We start from the raw sequence: 24,765 nt of genomic DNA on the forward strand, positions 1-24,765 counted from the left end.
CCATATTTTCAAATTACAATCACATGTGCTCCTTGGGGAACCCCCCCACCCACTACTGTCTAATTATCTCTCCCTCCCCAATGTTGGATTGATCCGACTCCAGTAAGGACAGCTGAGTCACATGACCTTGTCCCCACTGAACCCTTTCCCTTAATCCCTTCAAATCCCTTCTCCCGCTCTCATTAGCTCTCATTTTCTTTCTTTTTCTTAACATTTCTCTCTTACATGATCACTCTAAAGGTCACAGGAATATTATCGGCGCATGATGCCATGATGACCTGTGCACTCCTTACTACTGGCTGCTTTTAAATGTAGGTGATCTAGAAATTCAAGCTTACTCACTGCAAGTCGCTCTGGTTAAGAGTGTCAGCTAAATGCCTACAATTTAAAATACAAAAAAGGTGCTCACATAGGTCTCTTAAACCTTTAACCACGAGAGCCTGCCCAGTAACTGTCTCCACTTCTTTCTTTTTTAAACTCCGAACCGAGAGAATCCACAAATCGGCCTCTTTCCTTGAGGGCGGCCCGGTAGTGTCACCTAACAAACGTGGAAAACCGAACTCCATAACAGCAAACTTGGTTCATTTTCCCGAACCGCCCGCTCGTTCATTCATCGATTAATACGGCGAGTTTCCGCGAGCCGCTCCGCCTCCCGGGCAGACCGTCTCATCATCGCGGTTCAAATTCAGACGTAAAAACACTTGTGGTCCTTCAGGTTCCTCAGGTAGGAGAAGCTCTTGCCGCACTTGTCGCACATGAACTGTTTCTCGCCGGTGTGGATCTGCTGGTGGGCCTTCAGGCTGTTGCCCTGGTTGAAGCTGCGTCCGCACTGGTCGCAGCTGAACGGCTTCTCGCCCGTGTGGATGCGCTGGTGTCTGTTCAGGTTTCCCGTGTTGCTGAAACATTTCCCGCACGTGTCGCAGCTGAACGGTTTCTCTCCCGTGTGGACCACCTTTGGAAGTCGAGGTTAAAAAGAAAAGGTTGGAAAAAATGAGGTCATTTTCAGATATAGGATTACAGAGAAAATCTTGTGTAAGGATGAATAACTCCAGATTTATTGCCAGCTATATCCCTGCCACATTTGCCTCAATAGTCTGCAATTATTTCCATTTTGTTTTTTGCCAATTTATGGGGTTTGCATGAGACAACATGTGCCATAAAATTTGGACAATCACAGGAATATATCTTAAAGTCGATTTAGTGTACTTTTTCTATGATTGACAACTTACCTGACAGTATGAGAATTGCCCTGAAACAGTAAATCCCACCAAACTAGTGCTCCAAACACTAAGAATTACTTGTAACTACTATTTAACCCAGGTATGGTCCTCCCATCTTTTGTTTAGATGGTTAAATTCCTGTATCTTGCTGTAAGACTGGATTATAGCACATTATTTTGCACATTATTGCTAATGTTGAATGTAGTTCCCCAAACCTGCCATCTTTACATCAGGATTTGTGGCATCCTTGCATTTTCAACTGATCAAAGATGGAGGACGGTGCTACAAGCGAGCGACCAACATTTCGTTCTCAAGCCAAAAAAAGCAAATGACATGGTAGTATTATTTTGCATTGCGATATATTACCTCTGCCTTCACTAGATGTTTCTGTGGGATCTCTGGTCTGATTAGCTAGCTTATTGAAAATGTGAAAATGTGACTTTTATATTCTGTCCATTACAGGCTACTGTAAGCTGTACCAGAGACCTGTCAATGTTTTTGCAATCCCTTGGTTGCCGATAGCGGTCATAAAAGTCACAAATTACTTACTGCCCCTTCAATGTGTTTTTCATACATAAGCGAAGCCTACCTGATGAGATTTAAGGCTGCTGTGCTGCGTAAACATGCGACCGCAGATGTCGCACGAGAAGGGCCGCTCCCCGCTGTGCGTCTTCAGGTGAATCTTCAGGTAACTGGACGACTTGAAGCTCTTCCCACAGAGGCCGCAGCTGTGAGGCCGCTCCACCGTGTGGTGCTGCTGGTGCGCGCGCAGGTCCGTGATGGAGCTGAGCCGCCGGCCGCAGAGCACGCAGGTGCAGGGGATGGTGGCCGCGTGCGTCTGGAGGTGCGCGCGCAGCGAGTCGACGCAGGCCACCGCGGTCCCGCACGCCACGCAGGCCAGCGCGTTCTCGCCCGAGTGAGAGGTCTTCTGGTGCATCTTCAAGACACTCTTCTGGATGAAGCACTTGCCGCAGGTCTCGCAGCTGAAGGGCCGCTCGCCGGTGTGTATCCTCTGATGGCCTTTCAGAGTGTCGGCCTGGTTGAAGCTTTTCCCGCACGTCTCGCAGCTGAACGGCTTTTCCCCCGTGTGTATGCGCAGGTGGCGCTGCAGGTTACCTTGGATGGTGAAGCTCTTGCTGCAGTACTGGCAGTTGTAGGCCCGCTCTCCGGTGTGGACCATCTGGTGCATCTTCAGGCCGTGGGCTCGGTAGAAGCTCTTGCCGCACTGGTCGCAGCTGAACGGCCGGACCTCGGCGTGGAGACGCTGGTGGTTTCTCAGCAGCTGCTTCAGAGTGAAGCCCTTCCCGCAAACATCGCAGGTGTGGGGTCTCTCTCCTGTATATTGGAACAATGAGTATGCTTTATTAATATGTGATAGAAATATGGTGTATTCTTACACTCATCTAGGCAAAAAAGGTAATGTGCATATTAAAAAGTTAAGCAAATGTAAGCTAACATAAGCTCTATGGAGCATCAACGTGCGCTTAGTCTTTCTGTGTGTTATAAATCTTTGTATTCAATCCCTGTGTTTTTAGCACTTCTGACTGTATACTTAATCACTGCTCCAATCAGCCGAGCTAAGCGAAGCTAAAGCCGAGCTGAATCGTCACCTGTGTGAAGCAGCATGTGTGCGTTGAGGCTGCGCTGGAAGGAGAAGCCTCTGCCGCACTGGGAGCAGTGGAAGGGCTTCTCGGCGTTCGCCCCGTGGACGGCCTGGTGGGCTTTGAGCTGCAGCAGCTTGGTGAAGGTTTTCCTGCAGTGTTTGCAGCTCAGAGGCTGCTGGCTCTGACTCTGGCTGTCCTTCTTGGATCGGCCTCGAGGGGACTTGGGCTTCACGACGCGTTTGGGTCTGGTGGTGTATCCCGGGTCGCCGTCATCTGGATCTTCTGGCTCCAACTAAAAATGTTACAGTTCCTTCATTCATTTTCTTTTACTTGCTGATATAAACGTATTTGTAAAGACACGGGTACAGTATGTCCCCAAGTTCTTTACAGAACAAAAAGGGACATGAACACAAACAACAAAATAAAGACAAACAGATAAGCAAATAAAACGAAATAAAGGAAAAATGAATGAACTCAACCTGGTAGTCTGGGTCGTTGTCATCGTCCTGTCCCGGGTCGTCTGGGTACTGACCCGAATCAGGAGAGGCCTGGTCAGCGAAGGCCTCCAGCCCCTCCTCCTTTATAATGACAGGTCGGATACTGTCCTGAGAGAGAGAGAGAGAGAGACAGACAGAGAGAAAGAGAGAGAGAGAGAGAGAAAATAAGGAAGGTTAAAGGGGTTAAAATGTCATTAATAAAATGTCATTATTTGACATCTGGAATTTTAGTTTGGTAATATTTGATCAGAAATCAATCACACTTATTCCCTATAACTATGTAAACGGACAGGAATTCACCTCATACGCTCTGCCTTTCCACAGGTGAATTATGGGTGATCTCTTCACTCCTGCATCACCGCTAGCCACGACTGTAAAAACACAAGAAGTAGTTTAATAATAGTTTTCAAGACATATCTGTTTTATTAGACAGAGCACAATGGAGAGAGACAGAAGACAGTAGAAAGAGAGGACGACATGTGACAAAGTTCGTGAACCGGTTTTTAACCCCACAACTTCATTTGCATCAATTTCTTCATGAACTGGACGAAAACTATGCAGCCTTAGGTCAAGCAACTGAACCGCCAAAGTCATGTATTTGTCATATAACATAGGCGGCACAACTACTTCCTCACTTGCTGCTTGACTGGAAAAAAAAAAGAAGAAGAGCTGTTCACCTCCGCGGCTCTTCCTCCCGGAGCGGTGGCTGGTCTGAACAGCCTCTCCCTCCGCTCCTGTGTAGCTGCCACCGTTAGCCGGGACCCTCCTGCCCTCCTTCTGTCCTCCCTCCGTCAGCTGCTGCTCCGCCTCCTCCTGGCCTCCGCTGCCCTCCAGCACCAGCCGCAGCTCTGCCTCCGCCGCCTCCAGCCTCCTCTGCAGGTCCTCGTTCTCTGCCACTCCCTGGGTCACCTACAGAGTGAGGACATCAAAAAATATGACATAACTCGGGTTTGGATGGTAACTCGGGATGGAATGACGGTTGTCTGTATCAGAGACTTGTGTAGGAGGAGATAAGTTCAATAAATGTTGCTGCAATTCCTACTAGTCGCAGATAGAGGTCGTAGATTACTTAATGCCTCTTTAATATGAATATTTAGCTGTTTTTTTGTTTTTTTTTAACATCACACTGTAACATTAAGGAAAGTGCTATACTACAGAAGCATCCTGCATTCATCTTGAAGCAAAAAAAAGGTATGTGCTGATGTTTTATGTTTTAATTTTCCCTTCTGATACGTTTTATGTTTCCCTTTTCCCTTCACTCGCAAATAAACCATGACCCCATGACTCAGAAACTAACTTCAAACTCAGGATCTTTTTCTTCTAATAAAGCGAAAAGATGTTAGGAATCACGAGAAACGACCTTGATACGATGAGATCCTTTAACAAGAAAAGATCTTGTCATAAGGAGAAAACCTGCAAGTCTTTTCCCAAGATGAATGCAATACGCCTCTGTCCTACACAGACAGCGTTACTGTCGTGACAGTAAAGTGACGCACTTCTAGTCTGAGCAGAGAGGAACATTCGGTGAACAGCTGGCAGATCTTCTCAACAGCTTCTCTGGCCAGAGACGTCATGAACACACTGAACTGGATCACCTGGTGGGAGGAACAGTGTACTGTCAGAGGCAGACACACACAAGGTGGATTATTACTGGTAGAGCATCATAACAGAATGAAAGATAACATAATAATTGATGATTTAACGTATTAATAGTTGACAGTAAGATAGAAAAACTGTGATTTTTGGAGAAAACATGTAGCCACAACATTGAAGTTTTGGGTATTTTACAATTTGTGTGATCCAGCAATTTTCATTTAAATATTTTAGAGGGATATGATACAAATATCACATTATTATTATACCATAGGCAATAAAAAAAATACAATTAAGTACAATAAGCGAAGTACTTCATAGTAAATTACTGTTAAATACCACAACCATAATACTTCTAATCCCTATAGGAATATTATAGTGATTCTTTTGTTAGGGTATATGGGCTTAATTTGATTATTTAAAGTGTGATTTTGCATACGTGAGCCATATCGTTATATATACTGTATATCGATATCGACAAAAATTCTTATGATTACTGTGATATTGATATGAACATTTTCGCCCAGCCCTACTTGCAGGTTTTTGATATTAACCAAAATATTGCGTCACATCTGTTTCTCTGTGGTCCAAACAGCTGCATGGTCATCACTATAACATTACACCAAGAAAAATGAAATCTTACGTGATTAATCGATCAATGTCACGGCCGGGCAACGTTAGCTGAAACTTGTAGCTGAAATGTTCCTAGACATACAGCAAATAGATAAGCCTAGGCCTGCGGTCAATTCAAAATGGCGTCCAAAGATGGGTTGGTCTTGATCAATGTTGGATCTTGATCAACCAGAGCAGCATATTATATTTTAATCAGTCGAAATACACGCCGCCTCCACAATAATAGTCCTGCAGGGTCAATACTTAGTCGGTTAAGTTTGGTCGTTCAAAGCTAACTAGCTAGCTAGCTATTCTATTTCTATGATCAGCTGGTTGTCTAGACGCCAGACAAGGGAGGGAGCCACAACACGGAGAGGATGCTGCTGAGCCGACCAAAACAAAACCAAATGCCATGACACAACGCAGCTAACAAACATATCAGCCAGAAACATTTTAACGTACCTTCTCATCTGAGGACCCGGTTGTGTTTTCGGTCGTACATGGCACTTCTGGACGCGTTGAGTCGGAGCCTCCGATAACTTTGGTCATTTCTGTGACAGTCGCGTTGACCATTAACTCCAAAATGGCGCCTACCTGCTCCTCCAACGCCGACATTCTGACAAACGAATATTTTACCAAATACTGAAATTTTGGTTCGATATTTGTAGTTAAACTAGTAGCGGTGGTACCAGAATAGTACTGTTGAAGCAAAGGAAACAACTCGTACCAGTACCACTCGCGGCACGGATATTATCTTCTCCTTCCGGTTCAAGCAACACGTTCTTCAAAATAAAAGCACGCATTGTATCCTATAAACACAGTTCAGGACTTGTATGACAGCACTCCACAGACTAAAGCTGTTCTGAAGGTAAAGGTAAAGGTCCTTCTCCTTATTAGGCATTTGATATTCATACATTGTAAGGTGTTTGTTATTTTGATCACTCCTATAGTTCGAGGAGTGTCATTCCTAATATTCGTTAGAGTTTAGTGGGATATAATCTATTCATACATAACAAGAAAATTATATAGCAAAACATTAATTTCTACATATGAACCATTTTCAGTTGCAAAACAACAGCTTTCGTTTATCATAACACATCATAACAGGTTTTCAACCATGGAAGTACAATATGAATTTAAAATATTTTATAACCGCACTCTCTTCAATTCCATGTACCAACAAGCCATGCTACTTAATAGAAAATGCTACATTTGTTTTGCATATAAGAATAAAATAGACAAGATCAATCGATGGGCAGCTCCTCTTAATCCAGCAGGTTCATTCAAGTTTCATTCAACACTTGTGTCTTTATCAATCATGACACATTTGTGTTCTTTAAAGTTGTGTTCTGATTTTTTATGCTCTTGCACTGACATTTGTCTTGTATTTTTGCTGTTTTTTTTTATTCCAAAGGCTAATCTAAAGTTGCGTTAGTTGTTCTTACCTCTCTAGCTCTGAATTCCTGAGTTTTATCATAACTTGCATCATCATTTGTCAGTGACAACACATTTGTGCTCTTTAAAGTTCCTTGCGTAGGCGAAGGTCTTGGAGCACCTCTGACACTGGTGTGGCCGCTCTCCCAGATGGACCTGCATGTGTGTTTTCACGTTGCCGGCCTGACTGAACTGCTTCCCGCACACCTGGCAGCTGAAGGGTTTTTCCCCTGTGTGGACTCTCATGTGCCTGCTCAGGTTCCCGCTGATGCTGAACGTCATGCCGCACGTCTCGCACGCAAAGGGCTTCTCTCCAGTGTGGGTCCTAGGAATCAGGATCATAATAGAGTGACAATAGTTAAGTCAAGTCAACACATGGATTAAAGTACTCTCCTGCATACTAAGGCTTCAGACCTGCTTCATATTTAAATATTTTCAATTTATCTGATGAGTGAGCCTGATGATGCATGGTGGTGGAACACATTCTTCACTCCAGTTTATTCTGTAGCTGTGGTATAGATACATTTCATCCATTTGCTACAATATTACTACTGCACCCTTTACGCACCTCTCATGGAGCTTGAGGCTGCCCGGCAGGCCGAAGCCCTTTCCGCACACGCTGCAGATGTGCGATTTCTCCTGCGTGTGCACCTTCTGGTGAATGACAAGCGAGTACTTCTGGGTGAAGGCCTTCCCGCAGGTGTCGCACTCGAAAGGCTTTTGTCCGGTGTGGAGCAGCCGGTGCGTCTTGAGCGCCGCCGCGGTGCTGAACTCCTTGCCGCACGTCTCGCAGCGCTGACTCTTCCCCTGGCCGTCTCTCCGCTCCCCGGCCTCCAGGTGGCGCCGCTGGTGTTTCCTCAGAGCGTAGTTGTAGACGAACGCTTTGCCGCAGACGTCGCACATGAACGGTTTGCTCACGGCGTGCACCTGCATGTGTCCCTTGAGGATGCTGGACTGGTTGAAGCTTTTTCCGCACACGTTGCACAGGTAGGGCTTCGTCCCCGTGTGGATCAGGCCGTGTCTTTTTAGATTCACGTAATGGCCAAATTTCCGGCCGCACACCTCGCATTCGAACGCCTTCACCCCCGTATGAACCACCTCGTGGAACCGCAAAGCCCGCTTGGTGACGAAGCCCTTGTCGCACTGGCTGCAGGGGAACGGCTTGTCTAAAGAGTGCGTCCTTCTGTGTATTCTCAGGTAGCTGGCTTGGGAGAAGGTTTTATTACAGGTGGGGCATCTAAAGGGTTTCTCCCCGGTGTGAACCCTCTCATGAACCAGCAGGCTGCTTCTGGTCGTCAGCCCCGCACCGCAGATCTGGCAGGTGAACGGCTTGGCTTCGGCGTGGACGAGTCTGTGGGTTTTCAGCGCTCTCTCGTTCTGGAAAGCTTTCCCGCAGGCCTCGCAGCTGAAAGAGGCACCTGCGGAGTGCGTGAGGAGGTGTTTGTCGAGGGACGTTTCCAGTGAGAAGGCTTTCCCGCACCGGCTGCAGGTGAACGGTCCGTCTCCCGTGTGGACGCTCTGGTGTCGCTTCAGTGAGGCGCTGAGGCGGAAGCTCCTGCCGCACTCTCTGCATTTGAAATTTCTGCGTCTTGGAGTGATCTGTTTGGTGTGACAGTCTTTTCTAGCTTCAGCAGTTTCTGGTGCAGCTCCATCTTTCTTGCAGCTACCTGTCCTCTTCACTGTGATCTCCGACAGGTGTCCGCTGGCGTTTTCATTGTTGATATCTGTCGATGTGATCTCTGTTTTCTCTTCCCTTTCTACATCCACTCTGCCTTCCAACAGCGCTTCCTCCACCGTTTCCTCTCTCTGCCATTCCTGAACTGGACTCTTTTTAGGTTCTCTGTCCTCCTCTGTGGTACCTAAGGAGGAATATCAGAAGGAAAACAATTTTTGTATTAGGTATAACAGAAGAAAAAAAAAACATTGTATTCATTTTATTTAACCAAGTAAGCTAGGCCAATTAATGACAAATTGTAACTGACAGCCTAGGAAGAGGCATAAGACCTCTGGAGGGGCAGGGAGTTGAGATTAAAACAAAACAATAAAATGTCAGCCTTACAAGATGTTGGTATACTACATGATGACAAACAGTAACAAAAGCAAACAAAAACATGTCTCTCAGCTATTACAATTTCAAATTTAGATGACTTGTTTTTTCTGGAGCAACAATATGTAACTATGAGCCAAAAAACATCTCTCTCTCTCTCCGTTTAAAGCCCCAGTCCATAATTGCAGACACCCTCTGTTGAAACACCCAACCATTGGGCTTATTTATTTGCTGATTTATGATTAGAATGGGAGTTTATTTTCCATTCAACTCAAACTCTTTGAAAATGTGTTGATATGCCTGTGTTTGGTATTGCCAAATGCCTATTAGGGCTTTAATTTGATATCTGATTTGATGTTATAGTTGATGATGCTGATGCTAGTTTAATGGTTCTTGAACTGTGTTGGCCCCATGAGAACAAGACAACAGTTAACAGACTAGCCCTGATTCAAAAGGCACAAATCAGATTTATCAACATCCTAACCTGTATAGTTACTTGATACTGCTTCTGCCTCCCAGCTGGTTCTGGCCTCTGCAGGAGAGCGTGTGGAGCCAGTCTGAATATGAGTGATTAGGAGAGAGTAGCATGTTAATAAATTAGCTACATGTTTGGGAAAATGGGAAAAAACATAGGAATTTAACGATGCCGCAGTAATCATAGGTACATTGTAATTACAGCTAGAAAAGTACATTTCCTGAAGAAAGAAATGTCTGGGCTAGCGGAAAATCTGAATGTCTGCTTAGTTAAATTCGTTAGAAAGAATTATTTTAAACGTGTTTACAACTTGACCATCAGACAGTTCACTCATTGCCATTCATTTCTATGGGAAAATCAAGTTGATTTAAAATGATTTAAATCTTAAAAAGTATTAGGAGTTTCAAAAAAACACTTTGTCATAAAGTACCTGAATATATTTTTTCTTCACTTATGCATTTGCCAATGTTTCGTTACGTCAGCTAACGTCACACGCATAGACTGTAAAAGGTCACGCGTCGTGCCAGTTAATGTTGTTAGCCCCGCTAGCTAGCTAGCTAGCACATCTACAATGATTCAACCACTTACATGGATGCTAATCTCTGGCAGTCTTTCAGTCTTCTCGGGGTTTTTCTTCGCGGTCTCGTCTTCATGCTGTAAAACTGCAGAACAAGCCACAAACAGAATGCAAAGTTTGCGAACCGTTTCTTTCACCAACAGTTGGACCACCGAGCCAAGATGCTCTTCTTTACAAGATGTCTCACTGCGTGCCGCTTCACGCGACTCTTCAAACAGTCTGTAGATTTCCTCAACGAATACAGACAGGATTGATGCTGTCTGGGATCGAAACGCCTCATTAAAAGTTGACATGTTTTATTCAGATGTAGTCGAGAAAACGTTACTGTGGTTCACGGACTCTCTAACCGATGCTCACTGTACGGTGAAAGTAGGCTTCCTTGATCCCGAGCGTCTCTGATCGTGTTTCTTCCCCCCCCCCCCTTCAAAATAAAAGCCACAATGTCATCGCTTGGATAAGGTTTCAAGCAGGCTAAATGTCAAATAAATGCAATTGAAAAATCATTCTTTTTTTTTAAATCAATTAGATTTTTATTTTGCAGCGATTTTAAAGCACTGTTTTGAATTGACCACTAAGTCATACAAAAATGGACATGTTAAAGGTATACTGAAATGTTCTTAACCTCCAACTTTGCCAGATTGTGAAGAACCATAGACAATATAAAGACATAACTTTACTCCAACTTGTCAATCTAAGCAACTATAGCCTAAACCAAAACCTGTCTAGGCTGATAATGCATCTGGCTGATGTTAGCAGTGCTGGCATTCACAGTTGAGGATGCTTGAAAATTTACAATTTCATATTTCAAGGTCTATTTAATTCTAGATGCATATTTATTGTTGAGAAGTTGCCTTAAATATTTAAGTAAACTTTATACTATTAAGCTATGGCCACAGTTTGGCTACAACGCTCAAAATTTATGACCAAGATGACATTTTTCAGCCAAACATTTACTCCAGGCAGCATTTCTCAGAAACATAGCATCTAACATTCAAGTATTACAATCAACATGTGTGTTTCCTCTGTACCTTTATGTAGCAGTGGTGCATGGTGGTATTTTTAATTTGTCCCTCTTTTGGTTCCAGTTATGGTTCGAGTGCAGGTTGCAATGCTGAATGTTTTTCTTTGGATACTTTATCACTTATAAAAACCTTAATTTTCAATATTGAGATTAGACTTTTTGTCTTGGAGGGAAATTACACTAAAGTACGATTTACACTATTATTTTCTGCCGGTAATTCCCTTGCTGCAGTGCTGCACCGCTGCTGAGTGAATACGGAGGAAACACCGCCACATTATCATCATCAGGTGCTCAGCTTCGGTCCGTGCCGAACGTCTTCCCGAATCATTTCTGCTTCTCGTCACAGCTGTGTTTCTTGAGCTGCCTTGAATCGGAGAAGCCCTGTCTGCACCTGCCGCAGCAATACGGCTTTTCCCCCGTGTGGACCTGCATGTGGAGCTTAACGTGTCCGAGCTGCCGGAACCTCAGGCCGCAAACCTCGCACTCGTAGGGCTTCTCCCCCGTGTGGATCCTCAAGTGTCGGAGATAGTTGGTGTAGATCCTGAAGGCCTTGCCGCACTCGTCGCATTTATGAGGTTTCTCTCCAGAGTGCTGCAGCTCGTGGGACTTCAGAGCCTGAAGAATGATGAACCTCTTCCCGCACACGCCGCAGCCGAAGGGCCTCTCCCCCGAGTGGATCCTCTGGTGGTAGTCGTAGGTGGCTTTGTAGAAGAACGACTTGCCGCACTCGTCGCAGTTGTACTGCATCTGACCCACGTGGATCACCTCGTGTCTTTTCAGCGCGCCGGCGGTGTCGAAGCCCTTCCGGCAAGTCTTGCAGCTGAACGGCGTCACGTCCACCGTCGTCCGGTCTCTCCGGTAGATCACTCTGCGGTTGCCTCGCTCTCGCGTCCGCCTTCTGATGACCCGCCCGTGTTTTTCGTCGTGCCTTACTTTCTGGTGTTTCTGCAGCTGGCAGTTGTAGAGAAACGTCTTCCCGCACAGGTCGCACATGAACGGCTTGGAGGCGCCGTGAAGAAGCATGTGGGCTTTCAGCTTGTTGTCCTGAATGAAGCTCTTGCCGCAGACTTTGCATTTGAACGGTTTCTCGCCCGTGTGAATGCGAATGTGCCTCTTCAGGTTGTGCTGAAGCGTGAAGCCCGCTCCGCACGTCTCGCACGTAAACATCTTCCCTTTGTGGACCGACTGGTGCGTCCTGAGCGACCTCCTCTTCACGAAAGCCTTGCCACACACCGTGCACTTGTAAGGATGCTCGCCGGTGTGAACGCTTTTGTGGCACTGCAGGGTGAACGCGTACCTGAAAGTCTCTCCACACTCCGAGCATTTGTGCGGCTTTTCGACGGCGTGAACGACCTGGTGGGCCCGCAGGTTGTGTTTCGTTTTGAAGCCCTTCCCGCAGGTGGAGCAGCTGAACGGCCTGGCGTCCGTGTGCACCAGCTGGTGAGTCTTGAGGTGCACTTTCGTTTTGAACTCCTTCTCGCAGAGCGGGCACTTGAAAGCAGCGTACTTCTTCTCTTCGTGGCGTAGCAGGTGGTGCTCGAAAGTGGCGGCGGTCCTGAATCTTCTGGGGCACTGGTCGCAGGCGAAGGGCCTCTGTTCTTTGTGAGTGTTCATGTGCTTCATCAGGTGAAACTGCCGGTTGAAGCTCTTGTCACACACTTCACACACAAAGACCTTCCCTTTCTTCCTGAGAACCACCTCCTGTGTATTTTGGCTGCCAGTCTCTTTGGGTTCTTTGCTGGAGGTACAATCCTCTGCAGGACCTGAGTGGAAAAGATAAACATTATCACACATGTCCAGTCCGCCTATGGTTGGGAGATCCTATAAAAATGAGGAAGTTTGTAGCACACCTGTAACACTGATGCAAACATTTGAATTGTAATGGAAAAATGAAAATGAACATTGGTATTGCATCATTACATTTTCTGCATCTTATAAGTTTTGTATCCGAGTTAAGGGTATATGACAGAAACTAATACTTTTTACTGTTTTTCTTCTTATGATTTTAAGAGGATCTATCCACAAGTCTACAGTTTCAGTACATACTCGTCACATCCTCTGAATAACAATCACAAAGTACCAACTGTGTCACAAGGAGAATCCCAAAACATTTCTCAACGCAGACAAGTAACCTAAGATTGTTTTAGCTGACTCAATAAAGTGCAACCTGACAAGTTAATGGAATTTTCATTTTCTAAAAGTCTGTTTGCAGAAAATGAAATTTAATCTTTACTATGATCACAGACTAGGCCTATAATATGAGATAACAAATTAAATTATCTTTTGAATTATCAAAAATCTTTCCTCCTCTAATGGCTGAGGTTGATTCAGTGTCAAACGTCAGTCACTCATATCCAAGTCTCAATTTTCAGCAGCCACTGTCAACAATCAGTTAACAAATTATTAATTATTCATCAATTATAGCTATCAATTATAAGCTAAATATAGTTTGCCAGAGTTTTTTTCCCTCTGTATCAGTTTTCATATTTGCACTTTTTCAAAGTGTTTTGAAATCTCACCTCCTCTCCTGACTGTGGACGAATCAGCTTCAGACTTCACCTCAGTTTTCTCCTTTTCTGGGTCTGAACATTAAGATGACAGTAAAGAAAACAAATGATGACACATAAACACCGACAACATCGTAAGCCTTCAGTTTTGTTAGAAATAACACATGGGAGTCTCGGTCTGTGTGCACATTGTCCTCAACAACCTGCAGACAGAATATTTGGTTGTGCAAAGAAATCCTGCTACAAGTTAATGAGAATGTTACTTCTTCTGCAAGAGGGTGAAATATCACTGTTGCCTTCTGAATGGCCATAATATTATAGTCACAGAATATTTATATATTTATATTTTAAATGAAATCAGAAATCTTACCTCCTCCACTGACTGAGGATGATTTATCTTTACAATTCTCCTCCTTTTTCTTCTTTTCTGTATCTGTGTGAATAATTATGACGCTTAAATTATTACTGGACATTGTTGAATGAATATTTGTAGAGTGATACGTTTACTCAGCTGTCCACAACATGTCTTGCCTTTTGCCCTGTATGTGACATCCTCTTTATATCACACTCACTAACTCACTCTCACACACACTAACATAAAAAAAAACAAAAAAAACACTTATCTAATCAGTCCAGGCTCAACAATGTGCTTCCCAAATATCATATTCATGCTACAAGCAACTAGCAAGTTTCCCCTTTCAAAGCTTTACTGACACCCACATGACCACTGTGCCTGCTCCCATGTACACCCGACATTAGCTCACTTACACATGCATCACATTAGGAGAGTTTACCGGGGGAGCTTACCGGTGCTGTGTCCGCTCTGCAGCCCAACAGGAGTCAACACTGTGACTCTGTCTGCCTTCTCTTTTAACTTCCCAAACGGCTTCAAGGTAAAGATCAACCCGGTGTCTTCGAAAAGCACCGGACAGCCTTTCAGGACGTTTTCTCTCCACCTGCTGGCATTGTCAAACTTGTCGCTCAGGCTCTTCAGCTCGCTCTCCAGCTGCCCCACTCTGGTCCTCAGAGTCTCGTTCTCACTCTGCAGCGTTGTGGACAGCTGGGTGAAAACGCTGCTGATCTTTCTCGTTGCCTCCTTGGCCAACATTTCGACAGCGGCGGCAAAATCTGTCTGTGAACGATTAGAAGACAGTTAACACCAACGAAATAAAAGAAGTGTCTTAAACGTATTCATTTGAACTTATCCAGTGTACCTGGTTTGTAGCAACTGATGATGTAATATCTACAGATAGTGTAATGACTTGTCAAAATGTAGTAAAATGTCCCTTTAAATGGGTAAAAAATATAGCCTAATATAACCTGTATATATCATAAAGGGCTGGATAATGTAATAACAACATTAAAGCTCATACAGCAACATCATTCAGCAATGAGCATATTAACAAAAGATGTGATAATTGTGGAGAGGAAGAAACAGTAAGTAGTAAATAAGTAAATCATCATGCAACAGCTAGCCTAACTAAATGTAACAGAGAAAGAGACATTGCTAAGATATAGTCTGCAAGAGGGCGAACAAGGGTCTCAAACCAGAGTCTGGAGTCTGCAGGTTTTTATTCTATTCTATATTTATTATTATACAGCAGCTGATTTCCTTGATTAACACACCTTCAACCAGAGGAGGAATTCATCAGTGAAATGAGCGGCTGCAGCGTCTGGTTGGATGAAAGCCTCCATGGCACAAGATTTGACAGCCTGGCTTAATGTAGACAAGACTCTGAAACTATCATTAATAGATAAATGCATTCGTTTTAAATACAAAAAAAGAAAGAAAACTAGGCCTGAGATAGAAGTAGTTGTTTTTCTTTTTTTTTTTTTTTACTAAAGATATGGTCAGTCCCCACTCCAGATCAGTGGATGGCGGTAACGCACTCCAAGTGTTTGCCAACCGCCGTTAATACAAGACTAAAGAAGAAGAAGCAGTCGGTGTTCATGAACACATTTGTAAAGATGTGACAGTTTGAATAACCGTCGCGTCAGTCTGAATATTTCCATGCCGATGTCCAGACTTTTGCACATACGTTCCCCCTCAGGACATTTTTCCCCCGTCGTTGTCAACTTTACCCACATCAACAGCTACACGATCACAGTCCGCCATCTTTGTTATGCTTTACGTTACGCTGCCCCTCACTTGATTTAATGCCGACGACCACTCTCCTCGTACTACAGTATTTCTGATCTACTCTATGACCACAGACTCTTTTAACGTGTAGTCAGTTATCTTTCCCGAAATGTAAACCTCTCACTCACCTTGGTTGACGCCTTCGTGGACTTTTCTTCCCTTGAACTCCCGATTACATCAACTGCAGTCTTAACGACAATCTCCATGATGGACCTAGTTTCTAAATAAAACACTTCATTTTCTGGCATTTTCCCCCTCAAACGAAGACTCAACTTTCACAACAACGCAGCAGAGAAACCATCAGAGTTTGCGTTAGCTCTTTGACACTAACTCCGGAAATGGAAGTAGCCCCGTGGTACTTGTAATTTTGGGAACGTGAAAGAATACTTCAAAATAAAAGCCTCAAACTTGACTATACAGTAGATTGGACTATGAACGCGCGGTTTTTTATTAAACAATTATACAGTAACACAGTAGAATGAACTCTACATAGAAAATACGTTTTACATTGTACATTTTTTCTCTGAAAATAATTACATGTTTATAACTATGACAGCATTCAATGGTTTGTGTACTGAATGCCTGTGAACTAAATTAGTACAAAATATTTGATCTATACTCAAAAAAGGAAACGCCAGCATTCAACAAAAATACATTTATCTCCATGTATTTTAACGATGAATTTTCACCGGCTGAAAATAAAATAAAAACCCATTATTACAGAATCATTGGTGGCATGAATTAAACTCTCCAATAGAAAAAAACAACATGCCAAAAGCACTTCTTGAAGCTAGACATTTGAATTTTTGCTGCGCTAATCTACCTATATCCTTCATTTACTTCACTGTTGGCTCTGTTTGTGTTTCACATGTTCATTTTGGGGATTTTTAATGGCCATACTGCACTGCCCTACAAAGGTAATCAGCAGTAACTGTTCTTTGAGTTTTTCAAAGGCCAAATGTCATGACTCAAGTTTAGATTTCATTTTAACAAAAAATAAACCCTTAGGTGCTGCTGAACAATATATATTACCCACTTCTGTACCAAAAATAATTTTGTTAGGACAGTGGATAATTTAGATGAACGTATTGAAGTAATTTTTCAAAGTTTCACTCTTCTTATGCAGTTACTGCAATTTAGCTTTGTAGGGCTTCATAGCAACAGCTTCAACAAAAAGGCAAAGGGCCAAACACAAGTCATGTTGTTTCCCTAAATACGTCATATAACTTAACTTTAACTATGACTTTAATACATAAGTAACAAGTTCTCCCATTTGTGTCTGTGGTGAGCAGATAACACACTGGTCATAACGTCAAGTCACCTACGACCCATCACAGCTGTGTTTCTTGTACTGCCTTGAATCCGAGAAGCCCCGCCCACACCGCTCACACGTGTACAGCTTCACGCCGGTGTGGACCTGCATGTGGGACTTGAGCTGATTGGACTGGTTGAACTTCCTGTGACACCGCTCGCATTCGAACGGTTTCTCCCCGGTGTGGATCCGCAGGTGCCGGTAGAAGTTTCCGTCCGTTCTGAAGGCCCTGCCGCACTGGTCGCATTTGTACGGTTTTTCACCGGTGTGTATGCGCTCGTGCTGCTTCAGACTCCCGGCTTGGACAAACCTCTTCCCGCACACGTCACAGACGAAGGGTTTCTCCCCCGAGTGGCTTCTCTGGTGGTAGCTGAACGAGTATTTGTTATGGAAAGACTTCCCGCATATGCTGCAGTGGTAGTCCTTGTGCTCCTCGTGGCCTTTTTCGTGAACTTTGAGAGACGAGGCGGCGCTGAAACCTTTCAGGCAGATCCTGCAGCTGAACGGTTTCGCCAGCGACGACTTGTTTCGCCGCTGGTTCGGCAGCACTCTCTGGTTTCCGTCCGTTTGATCTAACCCGTCGGCGTGCACAAACTTTTGATGAATCAGCAGCCTGCAGTTGAAGAGGAAGGTCTTCCCGCACAGATCACACATGAAAGGCTTTCTGGCTCCGTGGACGAGCATGTGGGACTTCAACTTGTTGCTGTCGGAGAAGCTCTTGCCGCACTCGTTGCATGTGAAGGGCTTCTCTCCCGTGTGGAGGCGAATGTGCCTCTTGAGGTTGTTATTCAGGCTGAACCTCGCTCCACATATGTGACAGGTGAACGGCTTCTCCCCGGTGTGAACCAGGTTGTGTTTTTTCAGAGCGGTGCCGGTCCGGTACGTCTTGTTGCACACGGAGCACGTGAACGGCGTGTCGCCCGTGTGTTTCCTCTTGTGCACGGTCAGGGAGTGGGCGTATTTGAAAGTCTCGTCGCACATTGTGCATTTGTATTTTTTGGCGCCGGTGTGGACCGTCTGGTGGAAGCGAAGAGTGTCTTTACTCTTGAACTCTTTCCCGCACGTTGCGCAGTTGAACGGCCTTTCCTCCGAGTGAACGACCATGTGACACCTCAACTGGCCCGGGGTCTTGAACGTCTTGTCGCAAACCTGGCACTTGAACATTTGTTTCGACGCCTCGTGGCGCCCGACGTGGTTTTCTAGAGATTTCTCCAGTCTGAATTTCTTGCCACACTGATCGCAGGTGAACGGCTTCGGCTGTTTAAACCGCTGGTGACGCACCATGTGATTCTGAAGAGACTGCTCTTTGCGGAACGATCTTTTACACCGAGTACAAGGGAAAGGCTTGGGCGTTTTACGGCCCTCGTGACGCAGGAGGTGATTCTCAAGGGACTTCTTCTCCAGGAAACTTTTGTCACACTGGTCACAGGGGAAAGGCTTCTTGTGGACGATCATGTGTTTCTGCAGTTCACCTTGCCAGTGGAAACCGACGTTGCAGAGCTCACAAAAGAAGCGCTTCACTGTCCGTAGCTCTTTTCTCCTCTGCTTTCTCTCCTGCAGTTTATTCAACTTGGTTTCTTTCTCTTCAGTGTTGTTGTCGGTGGAGGCTGAGGGTAGGGAGTAAAAAAAAAAAATTACCACACAGTAGTACAGTACAAAAATAGGCTACTTCTTCGACATGTTTTCCTTGGAGTTTTAGAGATTGTTTTCCTACTACACAGGGAAACAAACATTTTTGGTCTACTGACCTCAATGGCTGCAGCCAAACAGGATTTTGAAACTGGATCTTCAAATTGTTGGTTGGTTAAACATAAAAGTGTCTGGTGAGTAGATAAACTTTCCACTATACCACACTGATTTTTAGAGTTTACATAACAAAAGCAAGACTTTCTGCCTTCTTTCCAACTCTTATGTCAACAACAGAAATGTTGCTGAAAAAGAGATTTCATTTTCCACCTATCCCAGTTCCTATTTTTATTTTATAGAGATAATTTAATATTCAGTTCTGCATGACAGGAGAAACCCTACACAGTCTGACTTTGAATCATACCTTTTACAACTTCAGGATTCCCTTCCTTTTTCCTCTTCACCGGGACAGAAGCCGTCTCTTCCGGAGTTTTCTGTAACGCAGAAGGAAGCAGAACATGGATTTCATTTGAGTCAAACTGAACTAATGTTGGTGACATTCAGCAGCTCTGTAGGTCAACAGTGAGGAGTTTCTTCGGCATCACGGTTCTGTTTATATAGGAACATGTTACTAGAAATAATTTGAGAAGATTTTTGACTTATTGCTGGCAACATTGTGCATGTATGTTGCCCAAAAAGTGCCTGCTGTATCACCACCAGGGTGGGAAAATAACACCATCCAGATGCTCGTAAATCTTTGACAGGTTTCTTATTTTATTCAAACAGAAAGTAGTTGGCTAGTAAAATAGTAGGTGAACTCTGAGATTTACTAGCCACTGTAGCCTATACACAAAAATAGTTTCCTTCTGATCACCACCCGTAAGCCGTATTCTGCCAGGATTAGTTTTCAGGACAATGTCTAACATGCAACTGTTATCACAAGACATCAATGATGTCAATGAACAATTTCTATGGAATAGGAGAACTCCGTAATCTCAAAATTACAGACATAGTAGAGGCTCGGCGGCCTTGCTGCATAACTTATGACATGTAACTAATAGCCATGTGGCCTGGACTAGTTTTAGCTGACAGTTTTTACAGGGAAAATAAAGGGATTGGGAAGGGACTAAAATCACAGACATGCACTAGAAGGGATTGCATTAACATATCTCCAATAACGGGTTACAGTTTAATAAACCCTGTTGTCAAACTGTATCCAGTAATGCATGGGTACATCTTTACAAAATGTACACATATAAAAAAATGTCCTTCCTTATTATACCAGCGATACAGGAATATTTACTAGATCTATTGCCTGTGTGCTGTGACTCTGACCGTGCGCTCCTTACTATTAGCTGCTTGTGATGCTGACAATGTTATAAATCTTGTAATTTAGGCTTATTCAACTCGTTTTGAGTCACTCTGAACGGGAGCATCAGCTAAGTGTAAATCTGGTACGTAAAACCAAACACACGACAGAAATACCGAACCTTTTCCTTGGCTGAATTAACCCCACTGACGGTGTTGGAGTCTTTGCTGACGGCCTGAAGCGCGGCGCCCGGCAAGGCAGCGGATGTGAGGATGATCTTCCCGGCTCCCAGCTGCAGCGCCGTCGGCTTGGAGACGGCCGTCGGCGAGGCGGAGGCGTTGGCGATAACTTGACCGGCTCCCACCAGCAGCACCGTGGGAGAGGAGCCGACTCGGTTGACGAGAACCACCGGGGTCGGCGCGGGTTTGGGGACGGTCACGGGTGAAGCCGCGGTGCCGGGGGCGGAGTGAGCGGCTCCTGACAACCCGGCCGGAGGGTTGGGGGTGACCTTGTTAGCAGCAGGTTTTGGGGCGGCTTGGTTGGCGGACACCGACAGCACCGGGCTCCCTGTGGTGTTTCACAGACAGAAAGAAAAAGCAGAAAGAGAGGAAACATGTCACATAGATCTCATCACATAAGCACCAGTGTGTGTGCAGAAAACAATGCAATTTGTTTATCATAGGGACCAGAGGTGGGGACTCGAGTCACAATTTGAATCGCTTGAGACTCGACGCATGAAGAGAAGACTTGAGACTTGATTTGGGTTCTGGTGACTCGGGACTTGACTTTGTCTTGTGCTCTGATGACTTGAAAAGGTTTCTAAAGTCTTGACTTGAGATCTTGTGTTTGTGTAAATGACTTAGATTGAAAGCGATGAGATTTGTTCCAGCAGACGACTGAATTTAAATTCTGTTTTCTGAATTTGTATGGAATGATTGAATTTATTGAAGTTGAAACTGATTATAGAAATCAAACTCATGATGCTCTTACCAAGTTTTTATCCTATTAAAACCATATTGCATTGAAAAGTCCTAGATATTTAGTTTTCTTTAAGATATGAAATTGATACTGGACTCTTGATTTGTTCTGACTTGACTTGCTGTTCTACATTTAGACTTGAGACTTGACTTGAGACTTGAGCAAACTTGACTTGGTCATACCTCTGATAGGGAGTGTTAGCTAAAGCAAACAGCAGTCTAGCAGTATGGAAACTATAATTAGCCGGCACACACAGGTCGATGTAGGTAAAGCAGCAAAGGAACACTAATGATGTTTGAGCAAAAAACAAGGTCAGACCTGGTCTTGCTCAGAAAAGTTGTTACACAAACACTGTTATGATCACTGCTGCTCACCAAGCAGAGATCCGTCCTGCAGCACAATGTGAGTCAGGCCTTTCTGTGGCTTATTCGTGTTTTCAGCGATGCTCTTCAGCTCATGTTCCAGCTGCTCCAGCTCCTTGCCCAGCTGTCCCACCCGGGCCACCAGCTCCCTCTCCAGCTTGCCCGCTTTATTCTCCAACACATTCTCCAGCTGTTCCACTTTGGCCTTCACAGCCTCGTTCTCCTCCAACAGCTCCGAGGAAACTTCCCTAAACAGTTTGCTGATTTTAACGACCAGGTCCTTTTCTATGTCTTGGACGACGCTGAGCCTCGCCTCATCCCACTCCACAGTTGGCGCGTCTTTCCCCCATGCATCCCTGAAAACACAAACGGTCGCTTGGATGGCGACTTCCACAATGGACGCGACTTCACCGCCGAATCTCGCCTCCATCTTCTCTCAGACAAATATTACACTTAACCCGCTACGTCCGTTAATTCGTGGCGCATTTTGGCCGCAGCAACAAACTTTACTTCGAGTCTGACACTTGTCTCTCTGCACTTAACAGACAACTACGGTCCTCCTTCCGCATTACGTACTGTATCAAACATGGCGGCCAGTACGCCCCTGAAACGCTTCCGTGCGGTATATCCACTTCCCGAGTCACATCCTCATTTCAAAATAAAAGCCCCACAGATTTCGCACATTTGAAAGTAACTCCTTGTAGTCTTCGTATTAGTAAGTTATTTTGCGGTTAAAAGGTGACACCCTAGAGTAGAACAGACAATAAGACTGACAGCAGTATGAAGTAGATCGGTCAATGCAAAAACTACCAGGGTTTCTAATACGTTTTCATTCATGTCATGGACCCCCAAATAGAAATACATGAGGCCACTGACCCCTATTGGTAAAAACTTGGGTAACGCTTTTCCGGGTCCACAATTTCCTATTCATTTCCTAGAAAGGAACTGTTAATTTCTTAGGAAGTTTCCTGGAAAGAACCATGAAATGACGTAGTAATTATATAAATGTAAGCAGTCTGGTGGAGTCATAAGATACTGTACATTTCTTAAAGAATTTCCTGGAACTAAAAACTATTTATTGGAAAAACAATAGGCAGAGGTCAATTATCAGTAGTCATTATTCATATAATTATATAATATAGTTATTAGTTGAATTCTTAATTGGTTTTAATTAATTTCAAATTTTCTATATAACTACTACATAATTTCATGGTTCTGTCTTGGAAACAACAGAAGAAATTGGAGGAACTTACCAACTTCCAACTACCATTGAACTCTTTCTCTATTTCCCCTATAATTAGTACATAATTTCATTGTTCTTTCCAGGAAACATCCTAAGAATTTAACAGTTCCTTTCTAGGAAATTATTAGGAAATTGCGGACCCGGAAAATCAAAGAATAGATGTGCCTTAATGCAGAATGACACACCCGTCTACTCTGTACTGCAGCTTGAGGGTTAAAATAATAGCCATATAGACATTCTCTCACTGTGCTAACTTCTAGGGAATTAAATAAAAGTGAAATTAAACTATCCCTAATTTTGCTGACCCTCTATGGAGCCCACTGAAGGACCCCCACTAGTCCCTAGACCCCACTTTGAGAACCACTGATGTAGCCCACAATTAGATGATGCATAAAAAGACAAGGACAAACAATATCTTTCAATATCACAATTTGTATTTATCAATTCAAAGAAACGACTGTACAGAGTCAATGATTCGGAGTTGGTTCTGATCATTTTATACATTATTGGTTCATTCATTCACCTTTTTCCATGTTGGTAGTTTGTGTCGCCCCAGTATGTTACAGTGATTGTATAGTGGAGGGATGGGACTTCAAGACATGCACAGCAGTATCATAATAGAGACTATGTCATTCATGCAACCTTTTTGTCCTGATGTCTTTGTGTGGAGGAGGTGTGGTTCATTTTTCAACCCAGCTTATTGTACAAATGGACAATCTTGCTTCAACATATGTTCAAAAAAGTTGTTGAAAACAAAACCAAAAAAAAAAGGCAGGGGTCAGTTTTCCCAGTGTCACGACGAAGAAACTCATTTTCTTGCTTTCTTTTTTTCTTACAGAAAATACTTTTGAGCAAATACATTTGTACATTATCAGGGTAGGTTGCTGTAGGCAGGCATACAGACAGACAGACAGACAGACAGACAGACAGGTTGAGGGCAGACAGACAGTGGTGCTTTGGGGTCCTGGGAAGAGAGAAATGATGGCAGCAGGTCAGCCTTAACAGTAAAATTCATATTTAGTGTTCACTAAGTAGTCAGCAGTAGATTATCTGTGGCTGGTGTCAGACCGAGGTTGGAGAGCATTTTGCAAAATAATGCTTAGTGTTTGTTTTAACCTGCTGGGAGTACCAGATGGGTTTGTCGCATAGTGAGTTTAGGCTATGTGAACGTTGATTTTGTAATAACATATCTGACGCTGAATGGTCATGATGTGGCAAACCCCACCCACCTGGTGCTGCAAGAAGGTTAAACAAATGCTACACATTATTCGCTAATACTAGTTGACCCAGGTCTCTGTGTTGGAAAATAAATAAATAATGCAAGACACAATGATACTAATTGCATAAAATGGTCTAATTAATGTGACTAATTGATTGTGATGTTTCCAGATGGGTCTGAAGCAGGTTATGTGCCATGGTGAAGGTTGTAGGCCTACATTTGAATGTAGAAATGCATAGATTTCTTAGGGGATCTATTTCTTCATCCTACATTTAGAAAAACAGATTTTAAGTGAAGAGCCTCATTAGAATATGATAGTCCAGGGTGGCTGCACTTAAAGCCAAATGGGAAGAGAGACATACAGAGACCTGTGTGGATGTTCATTAGACTAAATGTAACTGGATATAAAAAATATTGTGCTTTCTTTATGTTAAAGTGGATCTTCCACCCTTACAAAGAATTTCCATATCTGATATGTCTATAATCTTATGCAGTTTAGTCAAAACTTGTGTACATGAACAAGCCTCTGCCACATCTAGAAAGAGCATGTGGTCCGATGGCACTTCAAGACGCTTTGGATAAAAGTGTCCACCAAACAGCATAATGTTTTCTAGAGCTGCTCCACTGTCAGTGATTAGGAAACAGATTTTGTAGACATTGTTACACAGGATCACGTTGTGAACAAACTGGTACATTTTCTGGATCAGACCAGAGAAAACTACAATGAAATAAAGCTTATATGGGTGTTAACGCTCAAACAAACCTCCCATGTGTCCACAACATCAGCCTCTCATTCACTGTCAATGGCACAACTCCACAAAACATCTCTTGGCAATATCTGGAGTCTTGATTCTTAGAGAGAGTTCTTCACATTCAGAAATACTGATTGAACTGCTCAAGCTTAAAGCAATTAATTATAGTATGGAAATTCCTTTTTGAGGTGAATTTTCCCTTTAATAACACCAGATAGATATTAACAGTTAAATTTA

At 43.8% G+C, this 24,765-nt stretch overlaps 2 protein-coding genes across 3 annotated transcripts; both read right to left on the minus strand.

The window, feature by feature from the left end:
- Positions 1 to 191: 191 nt before the first annotated feature.
- LOC144539398 (uncharacterized) lies at positions 192 to 6,223 on the minus strand. Of its 2 annotated transcripts, none has more exons than XM_078284110.1 (8): positions 5,989 to 6,223; positions 4,818 to 4,916; positions 3,999 to 4,230; positions 3,622 to 3,692; positions 3,304 to 3,429; positions 2,831 to 3,116; positions 1,810 to 2,555; positions 192 to 952 (listed from the first exon to the last, which is right to left on the minus strand). In XM_078284110.1, the coding sequence occupies exons 1-8, from the start codon at positions 6,139 to 6,141 to the stop codon at positions 686 to 688; spliced, it is 1,980 nt and encodes a 659-aa protein (XP_078140236.1). In that variant the 5' UTR covers positions 6,142 to 6,223; the 3' UTR covers positions 192 to 685. The 2 variants fall into 2 exon arrangements, with proteins under 2 accessions (XP_078140236.1, XP_078140237.1); XM_078284111.1 differs by having other exon boundaries at positions 4,818 to 4,936; positions 5,989 to 6,128.
- Positions 6,224 to 6,646: 423 nt separating this feature from the next.
- LOC139917523 (uncharacterized) lies at positions 6,647 to 21,868 on the minus strand. Its single transcript, XM_078283951.1, has 13 exons — positions 21,327 to 21,868; positions 20,156 to 20,541; positions 19,090 to 19,159; positions 17,053 to 18,646; positions 15,856 to 15,886; positions 14,395 to 14,719; positions 13,958 to 14,020; positions 13,600 to 13,662; positions 11,407 to 12,843; positions 10,071 to 10,144; positions 9,492 to 9,564; positions 7,529 to 8,819; positions 6,647 to 7,285 (listed from the first exon to the last, which is right to left on the minus strand). The coding sequence occupies exons 1-13, from the start codon at positions 21,742 to 21,744 to the stop codon at positions 7,015 to 7,017; spliced, it is 6,096 nt and encodes a 2,031-aa protein (XP_078140077.1). The 5' UTR covers positions 21,745 to 21,868; the 3' UTR covers positions 6,647 to 7,014.
- Positions 21,869 to 24,765: the final 2,897 nt, after the last annotated feature.

This window comes from Centroberyx gerrardi, chromosome 6 (genome assembly GCF_048128805.1).
Source record: "Centroberyx gerrardi isolate f3 chromosome 6, fCenGer3.hap1.cur.20231027, whole genome shotgun sequence".
Classification (NCBI taxonomy): Eukaryota; Metazoa; Chordata; class Actinopteri; order Beryciformes; family Berycidae; genus Centroberyx; species Centroberyx gerrardi.

Coding starts and splice junctions, on each gene's coding strand:
- LOC144539398 (XM_078284110.1), bottom strand. CDS start 6,141: ATGTCGGCGTTGGAGGAGCAGGTAGGCGCCATTTTGGAGTTAATGGTC. Junction 3,693..3,998: donor CGGGAGGAAGAGCCGCGGAG/GTGAACAGCTCT, acceptor GTGTTTTTACAG/TCGTGGCTAGCGGTGATGCA. Junction 3,117..3,303: donor ACAACGACCCAGACTACCAG/GTTGAGTTCATT, acceptor TAACATTTTTAG/TTGGAGCCAGAAGATCCAGA.
- LOC139917523 (XM_078283951.1), bottom strand. CDS start 21,744: ATGGAGGCGAGATTCGGCGGTGAAGTCGCGTCCATTGTGGAAGTCGCC. Junction 14,021..14,394: donor GCAGAGCGGACACAGCACCG/GTAAGCTCCCCC, acceptor TTATTCACACAG/ATACAGAAAAGAAGAAAAAG. Junction 10,145..11,406: donor CTGTGACGAGAAGCAGAAAT/GATTCGGGAAGA, acceptor CTTGTTCTGCAG/TTTTACAGCATGAAGACGAG.